The 12,492-nt window shown below is 36.7% G+C and overlaps 1 protein-coding gene across 1 annotated transcript; it reads right to left on the reverse strand.

Moving 5' to 3' along the window:
* Positions 1-4,963: 4,963 nt before the first annotated feature.
* LOC113470986 lies at positions 4,964-11,260 on the reverse strand (the record flags this gene model as incomplete). Its single annotated transcript, XM_026829806.1, has 2 exons — positions 4,964-5,163; positions 11,128-11,260. Coding segments are annotated over 2 exons (333 nt in total), but the record flags the coding sequence as incomplete, so codon positions are not given.
* Between the last annotated feature and the right edge of the window lie 1,232 nt (positions 11,261-12,492).

Genomic DNA, 12,492 nt, shown 5'->3' on the forward strand with positions numbered 1-12,492 from the left:
TTCTTCTGTTTTTCCCTCCAACATGTTTTCTTCCCCCAACCCTGTTTTCTCTCTAGTTCCCTATATTTAGACCCTTTCACCCACTCTTTTCTTGTATTTACTCCGCCCTTGGCACTTCTTTCTCTTTGTTCCCTATATTTAGCTCCCTTCCCCCTATAATTTATTTCTGTTTTTCCCTCCAACCAGCTTTCTCCCTCTTGTTCCTCATCTTTAGTCCCTTTCCTTTACTCTCTTCCTACTTAATTTTCCCTTCCTACTTAATTTTCCCTCGTCCTCCTTAATTTTCCCTCGTCCTTCTTCAAATTTCCTCTCTCCTCCAATTATCTTTTTCCCTCCACTCAGCTTTCTCCCTCTTGTTTTCACATTTAGTCCCTTTTCTCTACTCTTGTCTCCTTTTCTCTCTCGTTTTAGTCATCCTACTTATTTTTTCCCTTCCTACTTAATTTTCCCTCGTCCTCCTTCAATTTCCCTTTCCTCCAATGTTCTTTTTTTCGTTGCAATATTGCCTCAAACTTTTTTTTACCTTTTTTTGCCACACTTCCCTCTACTCTTGTCTCCTTTTCTCTCTCGTTTTAGTCATCCTACTTATTTTTTCCCTTCCTACTTAATTTTCCCTCATCCTCCTTCAATTTCCCTTTCCTCCAATGTTCTTTTTTTCGTTGCAATATTGCCTCAAACTTTTTTTTACCTTTTTTTGCCACACTTCACTTTGTATACTTATATTATGACTTTTTAATTTACATACCTAATACTTCTACATCTTATCTTATGTGAGTTTTGCACAATCTTTCACATATTCTAGGTAGGTATATACTTTATAGGTACGCATAATAAAAATATTATGTTTCATCGAATCGAATGTCATTTAGACGTGTTAGGTTACTAAATTCATTTTCGTATGAACTAAATCTTTTCCTTCCATTCGTTTTCTGTAAATCCTTTTTTATCCAATGACATTTAGACATCTTGTGTTACCGGATTCATTTTCTAAATCTTTTCCTTTTTCTTCGACACTAGCATTGTGGATATTGTGATTGTGAGAGTCTCACCATTTGTTAATAATATCTCCATTTATGTATTTATTTCAATGTATTTATCCCTATTTATATGTTCTTTCTGCAAATCCTTTTTTATCCAATGACATTTAGACATCTTGTGTTACCGGATTCATTTTCTAAATCTTTTCCTTTTTCTTCAACACTATTATAGAATTGTGAATATTGTGATTGTGAGAGTCTCACCATTTGTTAATAATATCTCCATTTATGTATATATTTCAATGTATTTATCCCTATTTATATGTTCATTTATCTTTTCATTTAAAGTGCTCCTTCCTGTTCTTTTGTTCTTTTTGCACACTTTCGTCGTTTTCCATTGTTTCTTTTCTTTCTTCTTGTTCTTCTTCATATTCATAATTTCCTTCCTTTTCTTTCTTCCGTTTTTCTTGTGTTGTTTCTTTATTGTTATTTTTCTTCCTAATAGTTTTCTATAATTATCTAGTTCTTCATTCTTCATTGTACTCGTATGTATTTCCTTTTTGTCTCCTGTCACTTCCTTTTGTGTGCTCTATCTTGTTGTTTTGTTTTTTCTTTTTGTTTTCCTTTGTTTTCTTCATTTTTAAATATCTTTCTTTCATTATTCTTTTTCTTCTTCTTCCTACAATTTTATTCTTCTATTTTGGATGGATGTACCTATCTTTTGTCTGGGACTGCACGAGTACGCGTGCTTTCACCTAAATATCTACCAATCTACCTACTGGCCCTTCTGAAATTCTCTAGTTCAAAAACTTTAGCTATGTCAAAGGGGATGCCTCCTTTTGCTTGAAGAAAGAAAAAGAAGGAGAAGAAGTTTATTCTTCTCCTTCTTTTTCTTCTTCTTCCTACAATTTTATTCTTCTATTTTGGATGTACCTATCTTTTGTCTGGGACTGCACGAGTACGCGTGCTTTCACCTAAATATCTACCAATCTACCTACTGACCCTTCTGAAATTCTCTAGTTCAAAAACTTTAGCTATGTCAAAGGGGATGCCTCCTTTTGCTCGAAGAAAGAAGAACAAAAAGGAGGAGAAGAAGAAGAAGAAGAAGAAGAAGGAGGAGGAGGAGAGAAAAAAGAAAATTATGAGGATAAACGAGAGTAAGAAGAAAATTCGAACATATCTAAAAATTATACTTAACTAGGTATTTGCAATTAAAATTATGAAAGAAGAAGGAGAAGAAGAAGAAGGAGGAGGAGGAGGAGGAGGAGAGAAAAAGGAAAATTATGAGGATAAACGAGAGTAAGAAGAAAATTCGAACATATCTAAAAATTATACTTAACTAGGTATTTGCAATTAAAATTATGGTAAAAAAAGGAAACAATAGAATTGAAAATAATTTTAAAGTTAAAGTACAGAATAATTTAGAAGTAATAATTGGAAATGTAAATTTATAAAATTGCATCTTTTATAAGTACAGATAAAATCCGCAAGTATTTACGCTTTGCAATGTTATTTCCAACTTTGCAAGCTTTACAATGTAAAATGGTAAAAAGCTTCTATGAGAAAATTAATTGAAAAGTTTTTGAAAAAGAAATTAATTAATATTTTTATAATTTTATTACATAGATGTCTTCCTTCTTTTTACTTTCTAGGTAATAATTTTATTCTTTTAGCTCCGCTGAAAGTCGATATCGGTTTGACCCTGATGGGGAACTTTTACATTGAACTAGCTATCTTAATTGGCTAAACTGTGTATGTATTTATTTATTAAATTTATTGTTCTCTATTTGTGTTTCAGGTACGTCAATGGGTTAAATTTAACTATCATGGATTAAAGGGACTGGCTTACGAAGTGGGTAAGTAGGTAATTGTCATAGCAAGCGAATTACCATTGGGTCAACCGTTACCTACCATACTTCTTTCGATGAGGTGAACAAAGACCATAATTATAGTGATATTGGGAGTCTAATGTAGCAGTTTTGATCCATTGCCTCGAAAGAAAAAAACACTGAACAAGCTGGGTCCGTCCCTCCGGGAATTTTTTAGCCCGTAGTGATTAGAGAAAATCAGTACCTATGTACCTACCTAAAACACTGGAAAATGAAAGGATGAAACACTTTTTTTTCAGTCTGGCTGGGGGACTTCAAACATCAGGGAGTTGATCAGTTTAGTCTGGCTGGGGAACTTCTGAAATTTGCCTTGCTAAAGAAATAGCAGAAAAGTTGAATGCGATTGCATCTACACGTCAATTTTTTTTAACCAAAACCAAATGTCAGCCCAAAGCGATCACCCCAGGGCTGATTGAGAGGCTGGCGAAAAACCCCGTCGCCTTATGAACACGGGAAAAGGTAAAGAAGAAAAAAAAAACTAACAAAGTCAAATTACCAAACACCACTTGAGGCCAAAATATCTACCCTATCACTTGAGGCCAAAATATCTACCCTATCATAGCAAGGGTACTTTCTTAACAATCTTCTACGTTTTGGGACCTCTCAGCTTTCAAAGAGGACAACATTTTGATGAGTTTTTCTACGAAATTGGAGCTTTAAGGTTCTCCACTTTGGGAATTTTCTCTTGACGACCATTTATTTTCTTCTATCATCCTTTTCTTTCTTCTATCTCTCTCTCTCTCTCTCTCTCTCTCTCTCTTTCTATCTCTCTTTCTCTGTCTGTCTCTTCCTCTCTTACCGTCTCCCCCTCTAATTCTTTCTCTCTCGCTCTCTTTCTCCTTTTTTTTTCCTTTTCGTCCATTCTTTCTCCTCGGTTCTCTTTCATCCTCTTCTCTTTCCCTTCTCTCATTTCAATATTTTCCATGCTATACCTAACTCTTTTATCATTCCCTACATTCTTTCTCCTCCTCAAATTACAGAACAAATTATGCTCGTGTACAATGATATACCATATGGCGAAAGAAAGAAAGAGAGAGAGAGAAAGAGGGGGGAGAGAGAATGGCAAGGGGAGGGAGAAAACGATATTACTGTCGACATTTAAAAGCGTACCTTTTAGTACAAAACTTGATGGGGATTAAAAACTTCATGCGTTCAGCAAAATTGAAAACTGCCGATATGAAACTTGACCCGGGGCGGATTTAATCCTGGACACATAAGGTTCGTTCTCGGAACCACTGGCTTTCTCCTATCCTGTCTTCCTCCTCTCTTCGCTTTCAAACCACTTGAAAAAAAATCTAATCACCCTGTATCTAGAGCGTACTACACACCCTGTAGTTTAAGTGGCAAGCTCACAAAATCTAGGTACCTACCCTAGACAAAAAAAAAAAAAAACTAACAAGGTCAAATTACCAAACACCACTTGAGGCCAAAATATCTACCCTATCATAGCAAGGGTACTTTCCTAACAATCTTCTACGTTTTGGGACCTCTCAGCTTTCAAAGAGGACAACATTTTGATGAGTTTTTCCCCGAAATCGGAGCTTTAAGGTTCTCCACTTTGGAAATTTTCTCTTGACGACCATTTATTTTCTTCTATCATCCTTTTCTTTCTTCTATCTCTCTCTCGCCCTCTCTCTCTCTCTCTCTCTCTCTCTTTCTATCTCTCTTTCTCTGTCTGTCTCTTCCTCTCTTACCGTCTCCCCCTCTAATTCTTTCTCTTTCTATCTCTCTTTCTCTGTCTGTCTCTTCCTCTCTTACCGTCTCCCCCTCTAATTCTTTAACATTAACCGACTCTTGGGTTTCGGGGAAGTTTTTGGGTCAGTGCTTTGAGGAGTACACAACACTTCATATCGGGTCTTGAGAAAAGGCCCTCAAAGTGTCCATCACATTCAGGGAAGTAACTGTTTGAGTTTAAGGTATTTGAACCCAATGAAAACCAATTCTAGTGAAATTTGAGAGCAATTTATAGAATGAGAGCTTCTTCTTAGGAAATTCAGGTACATGACGGCATTCAGTACTTATTAATTTGCCAGTTCCAGAATGAAACTCGGAAAATTCCTAGAAATACCAGGTAATAAAGAAAGCGTATTTACTTACTGATAACTGTCAAGTTGATCTTGATGTTCTTGGTGGGAGAATTCTTGAAATCCACTCGACACCGGTACATGGATTCATCATCCATGTTCACATTACTAACAACCAGACGTGCAGTGCCAGCCATCTTGAATGATGCACGATCATTGAATACGGTGGGAGACGACCAGACCTTCTTGTTGGACATATTCCGAAGATCGACACTGTAACAGAAGGACAAGAGAGATGATGGTTACTTTTGAGCTAAACACAAAACTCAGGTTATGTAGATAGATATACCTTTGGATAGAGGGAGAGTTTCTTTTACGTGAAATCAAAGAGAAAATAGAATACATTTCTTGCCAAGTTAAAAACTTTATGGTACACTTAAACAAACTTCTAGGACTCTAGGTGATCAGAATGTTGAGGTTCGAGGAGGAGTCTTTTCATAAAGAAATAGACGAAGGAACATGAGGCGGGTGGCTTTGCAAAGGATTTTTTTCTTCTTTCAGGACACAAAAAGTTCTTCCCTCTTAATTAAGATTTCTTTTGTCAACTATCCAGAATAATCTGGCCACTTTAATACCTTCATTAAATTTTGACATTTTCTGTTTTCTTCTCTCGTTTTTCGTTCGTCTTAAGCTCTTGGAAGATAAACAGACGATAAGGAGATGGGGAGTAAGCATGAAATATAACGTCACTTCAGCAGCTTTACTAAGTCCTGTGACATCTTCATTATGAAACCTTACAGATGTTAGTTTATGCTATGAAGAAATTTTGACCCTTTGTTAATAAATTTATTAATATACATAGCTTGTTGTGCTGACAACAGAGCACAATGTAGCAGGAATTCACCCTTTCAGAGCCGAAGAAAAATATCACAACTGGCAATATTATTGCACGCGGCCGGATGTTATTTTGGACAAACCCTATTTCAAGGTTTTCCGTAGGTACGAGTCTGTTCCAAGAATTTTCGGTACAGACTTTTCTCAAGGTTTTCCGTACTTCTTCACATTATAGGAATGCAAACTACTTTGAGACTGCACCTCGTGAACTAGATTTCTTTGGCCCGAAAACAAAACAATAGCTTTCGGTGTTGCCAACTTCTACTTTTTCTTGGAATACTGAAACTGCTCCAATATCAACAAAAATATTACTATCGTGGAAATGAAACTCAGCTTTTTCTCTTCTGAGAAAACTCCCTTACTACTCGTATACGATATTCCGATAATTTCCATTGCAATTAGAAAGATTTCATGGAGAAGGGAACAAAAGTAATTTCTCTCTTTTTTCTCCAACAATGGGAGGCTTCAATTTTTCTACTAGGTATAACAATTAATTAATTATGGATAGTGACAAGCTCCTATTGTATGTATTGCGGATTGGATTGCTGTCAGGTAGACTATTGACAAGGTTCATAACTCTTGGGGGAAGGTCCATTTGTTTCGCAATTGTAGTTCTCAATCCTACCCGTTTTCCGAGTAAGTTCTATCGTTTACTGAACTATCTAATTCTTAAAAATGTGTGCCTATTGGGTTTCATAGGACTGTTTTGGATACAGCAGAGGACTTTTAGGACCTTATTCAAATGTCAACACTTTATGTCCAAAGTTCCTCTTACAGGACATTGACGCAGTTTGAGAGGGACTTAAAAAGTTGCAGGTTTTTGAGAGAGCTATGTGAGACTATTGACAAGGTTCATAACTCTTGGGGGAAGGTCCATTTGTTTCGCAATTGTAGTTCTCAATCCTACCCGTTTTCCGAGTAAGTTCTATCGTTTACTAAACTATATAATTCTTATTTAAATGATGTGTGCCTATTGGGTTTCATAGGACTGTTTTGGATACAGCAGAGGACTTTTAGGACCTTATTCAAATGTCAACACTTTATGTCCAAAGTTCCTCTTACAGGACATTGACGCAGTTTGAGAGGGACTTAAAAAGTTGCAGGTTTTTGAGAGAGCTATGTGTAGACATTTTGTCTTTAGTGCACTCGAAAATAGAGAAGAAAGAAAATTTATTGCAGTATTTGTCTTGCGTTTGTTCTTTCTCTTATTTAAATGTGTGCCTGTTGGGTTTCATAGGACTGTTTTGGATACAGCAGAGGACTTTCAGGACCTTATTCAAATGTCAACACTTTATGTCAAAAGTTTCTCTTACAGGACATTGACGCAGTTTGAGAGGGACTTAAAAAGTTGCAGGTTTTTGAGAGAGCTATGTGTAGACATTTTGTCTTTAGTGCACTCGAAAATAGAGAAGAAAGAAAATTTATTGCAGTATTTGTCTTGCGTTTGTTCTTTTTTGCTTCTCTGAACTTTCGTTTTATTTATATTAAAACATTGATGTTCCATTGTTCCCCCCCACCGCCCTCCCTGCCACCTAACTGAATTAATTGCATTACGCAGGCAAAGAGGAATGGTCACTTTCTTTAATTAACTCCATGCAGTCTGCTTTCGAGAATTACCTATACCTATATCTACCTCTATAAGATACATAGGTTATGTTGTATTTATAGGCAAAAAACAATTAATTACCTAGAAATCCTCAAAGATAAAGGTACAAAAGTTCAAGATCACCTTTGCATTGGATTGTTCTCAATAATCTCAGTTACAGTAGAACCTCGATTATATCTACCTCTATAAGATACATAGGTTATGTTGTATTTATAGGCAAAAAACAATTAATTAGAAATCCTCAAAGATAAAGGTACAAAAGTTCAAGATCACCTTTGCATTGGATTGTTCTCAATAATCTCAGTTACAGTAGAACCTCGATTATTTCAACTAATTGGGACCAGGGGTAGTTGAAATGATCACTTTCTATGATATTTTCCTCTGATAAATAGGATATCCTTTGAAAGATGGAAAGAAACAATGGATTTTGGAGTTGAAATAATAGGGAGTTGAAGTAATGGAGGTTGAAATAATCGAAGTTCCACTGTACTCGGTATGAGAACTATCTATATTCCAAGACTATAGTCTTGTCTTTAGATTCTTCAGAACACTCCATCGTCTCTATCCCAATTTGGCACAGCATCCTCGTGATTTTTCTATCTTGAAAGACTTCAGCATGACACTCTCTCTGAGATAATAATAATAGGATATCCTTTGAAAGATGGAAAGAAACAATGGATTTTGGAGTTGAAATAATAGGGAGTTGAAGTAATGGAGGTTGAAATAATCGAAGTTCTACTGTACTCGGTATGAGAACTATCTATATTCCAAGACTACAGTCTTGTCTTTAGATTCTTCAGAACACTCTATCGTCTCTATCCCAATTTGGCACAGCTTCCTCGTGATTTTTCTATCTTGAAAGACTTCAGCATGACACTCTCTCTGAGATAATAATATTTGTATCTTCCTTCACACAATAGACTCATACCCAGCCATATCACAAAGGGTGATGTATTCTTTGCTGTTTACTTTCCCGAATAAGTATGTGTGTACTCTTTTCTCAAATCTCCTCATCCCCCTGATCCTCTCTGCTATCTCTACTCCAACTTTTTCTTATCATTATTTTCCTTGACATTTTTTTTTCTCCTGTATCCCTTTCATACACAAAAGAGTAGGTGAGGCTCTCTCTCTCGTATCTTTTCCCATGTTTTCTTTTCCAAAGTTGGTATACCATGGGGGGATTTTGACAGTAAACGCTTTATTTGTGAAGCACCTACTCCTCAGAATATTTCCATAATGATACTCAAGTACTTTCTATTTCTCCTGTATCCCTTTCATACACAAAAGAGTAGGTGAGGCTCTCTCTCTCTCTCGTATCTTTTCCTATGTTTTCTTTTCCAAGGTTGGTATACCATGGGGGGATTTTGACAGTAAACGCTTTATTTGTGAAGCACCTACTCCTCAGAAATGGTTTCTGTGTTTGTGTACTTGACATATACTAACAATTACATACCTAATTAAATAATGACATGGGTCATAATTAGCTGCATTTATGATAACACTGTAAACAAATACAGGAGCCACATAATGGTTCATAAAAAAAAAACTAGCCCTGGTCAATTTGCAACACCGCATCAATTTTTTCAACTCCCTCCCACCCCTCACTCCCTCCTCTCTCTCTCTCTCTCTCTCTCTCTCCCTCCCCCTCCTCAGCAAAAAGACTGATCATTGTCTTATGTGTCGTTTAGGAGTGCTACTAACCTGGTTGTTAGTTTTAGTTAAATGTTGGCGAAAGACTGAAACCTCACGATCCCGCGGGATTTGTACCTTCAATAGTTTGACTTCGAAAGTCCCTCCGATCCGACGAATACATTACTCTGAGTTTTGGCGTCTCCACTAATAACTTTTACTTATCTGAGATTTGGCGTCTCCACTAATACCTTACTGTAAGATTTGGCGTCTTCGGATACATTATTCTGAGTTTTGGCGTCTCCACTAATAACTTTTACTTATCTGAGATTTGGCGTCTCCACTAATACCTTACTGTAAGATTTGGCGTCTTCACTAATACCTTACTGTAAGATTTGGCGTCTCCACTAATACCTTACTGTAAGATTTGGCGTCTCCACTAATACCTTACTGTAAGATTTGGCGTCTTCACTAATAGGTACCTTATTGTTTGGTTCCTCCGCTAATACATACCTCTTGTTTTGAGATTTTTTGTATTCTAGGTCTTTTTACAGCTTTACAAAAAAAAATATAGGCCTGACAGGTAAGTAGGTATAATATTAGAGGTACCTAGGTAGTAGTTAAAGGCCTAGATTTTTATTTTTAGGCTTCGATTTTTCGAAATCCAACTAAAACAAAATACACCGAACACAGATATACGATCTGCCATCCAAATCAATTCTCTAGCGACCTAGGACGCTGCCAAAAGTAACAAAACTGTCAAAATATTTCCCATCAAAAAATTTCTTCTTTGTTTTGGTGTTTCTTTTCGGAAAATAATAATAAGCTGTTTGATTTCAGTTCGGACTTTGATAGAACAGAAAGTTTCTTACTTTCTATTTGTGTCCTTCTGATTGGTTTAGTTGGGTCGTAAAAGTTTTATGATGCCTTGGTTATTATCAGATACAGGTTGTAAAAGTAGGTCTGTGCTTCATTGTGGTTTGCTTTCTCGTTATCTCCTTAATGAGATTTTTGACATTCTTTCCCACCTTATCTGCGAGTTTTAATTGAGTTCTTCGCTTGGAACTTGGGTGCTCATTTGAACTACCTAATTAAAGTTGAAGGGACTGTCAAAGGTACTGTGCCTTTTTGTAGAAAGAAAAGGTCTTAATCTTCTAAGGCCAAGTTTCATTGTGGTTTGCTTTCTCGTTATCTCCTTGATGAGATTTTTGACATCCTTTCCCACCTTATCTGCGAGTTTTAATTGAGTTCTTCGCTTGGAACTTGGGTGCTTATTTGAACTACCTAATTAAAGTTGAAGGGACTGTCAAAGGTACTGTGCCTTTTTGTAGAAAGAAAAGGTCTTAATCTTCTAAGGCCAAGACCACATTATGATTATATCGGAATTGAGCTTTTTTATTTTTATTTATTTTTTTAACTTTTCTTAAATCCCAGTTCGAGTTAGGATGACCTTTATAACAGATTTGTTTTTCTTGTTAATCCAACTTGGTAAGCTCAACCTGATTGTAAATTGATGATGGATTCTGTACTGTAAGTAATCCTAGCCTAGATGATCCAGATCAAAAATTACCTGAATATGGGTTCTCCATCGCCCTCCTTGAACCAGAGTACCATCCGGACAGTATCCTCGGATGGACCAATGGCTGAAACTTTGTATTTAGGCTCTAGGGACCTCAAAACGTGTTTTGGCACTAAAGTAGGTCTGTATTTCATTGTGGTTTGCTTTCTCGTTATCTCCTTAATGAGATTTTTGACATCCTTTCCCACCTTATCTGCGAGTTTTAATTGAGTTCTTCGCTTTGAACTTGGGTGCTTATTTGAACTACCTAATTAAAGTTGAAGGGACTGTCAAAGGTACTGTGCCTTTTTGTAGAAAGAAAAGGTCTTAATCTTCTAAGGCCAAGACCACATTATGATTATATCGGAATTGAGCTTTTTTTATTTTTATTTTATTTATTTTTTTAACTTTTATTAAATCCCAGTTCGAGTTACGATGACCTTTATAACAGATTTGTTTTTCTTGTTAATCCAACTTGGTAAGCTCAACCTGATTGTAAATTGATAATGGATTCTGTAAGTAATCCTAGATGATCCAGATCAAAAATTACCTGAATATGGGTTCTCCATCGCCCTCCTTGAACCAGAGTACCATCCGGACAGTATCCTCGGAACTTCTGGAGGCAATCTCACAAGGCAACTCTGCCCTCTGACCCAGAACCCCGGCTGCGGATACGATGGGAACTGAAACAGACGAAGAAAACCAAGAGTTATTGAGGGACCACCAAAGGGATGGGGCTATTGGGCAGGCGCTATGTGCTGCTGGCTAATTCGGGGTGCAGTCCACCTCGTTTGAAATTCCAATTAAAAAGGTGTGGTGACATACAAAGTTATTGTTATAGCAATAGCAAAACCACCTAGAGGAAATTACCTACCTAGAGAAATCAAGGGAAATCAAACACCCACTCGTCGACCAGACCTTCTTGTTGGACATATTCCGAAGATCGACACTGTAACAGAAGGACAAGAGAGATGATGGTTACTTTTGAGCTAAACACAAAACTCAGGTTATGTAGATATACCTTCGGATAGAGGGAGAGTTTCTTTTACGTGAAATCAAAGAGAAAATAGAAGACATTTCTTGCCAAGTTAAAAACTTTATGGTACACTTAAACAAACTTCTAGGACTCTAGGTGATCAGGATGTTGAGGTTCGAGGGGGAGTCTTTTCATAAAGAAATAGACGAAGGAACAGGAGGCGGGTGGCTTTGCAAAGGATTTTTTTCTTCTTTAAGGACACAAAAAGTTCTTCCCTCTTAATTAAGTTTTCTTTTGTCAACTATCCAGAATAATCTGGCCACTTTAATACCTTCATTAAATTTTGACATTTTCTGTTTTCTTCTCTCGTTTTTCGCCACCAAGGTGTTAATTATTTAGTACACATTATACCGTCTGACAGGAGACGGTACAAGGATTTCTTCTTCTTCCATTTAGTAAAAAAAAGTCGACGGGAAAAAAAAGAAGGACCTAAAAAAAAGAGAAGAATGAAAATTAGATTTCCTAGAGGACTTCTTAAAATTGCGGTATAGAAGTGACTTTTTGAAAGTAAAGGAGGCAAAAAAACCGAAAGAAAGAGTAGGTAGGAAAGAGGGAGGAGGGAGAGAGAAGGGTGAGGGAATAAGAGGAAGAGAGAGTAAGGAGGAAGAGAAAGGGAGAGACGTTTTGCTGGGAGCCATTAGAATATCAAATTGAGTTATCATTTCTTTCTTTTTCTCTCTCCCGCCATCACTCTTGGCTTTCTCTCCCTCCTCTCTCTCTCTCTCTCTCCCTCTTTCCAGGTAAAAACAGTTTCCTCAAGCAAACATAATCTCACGTACCTTGTTGAAAGAGAGGGAGGGAGATTGTAAGAGAAAAGAAATGAGAAAAATGTTAATGAAAAGAAAATTTTGGGGGGTAGTAATAGTACACAGAAAAAGA

The sequence above is a fragment of the Diaphorina citri genome, unplaced genomic scaffold (genome assembly GCF_000475195.1).
Source record: "Diaphorina citri unplaced genomic scaffold, Diaci psyllid genome assembly version 1.1 scaffold1986, whole genome shotgun sequence".
NCBI classification, from domain to species: Eukaryota; Metazoa; Arthropoda; class Insecta; order Hemiptera; family Psyllidae; genus Diaphorina; species Diaphorina citri.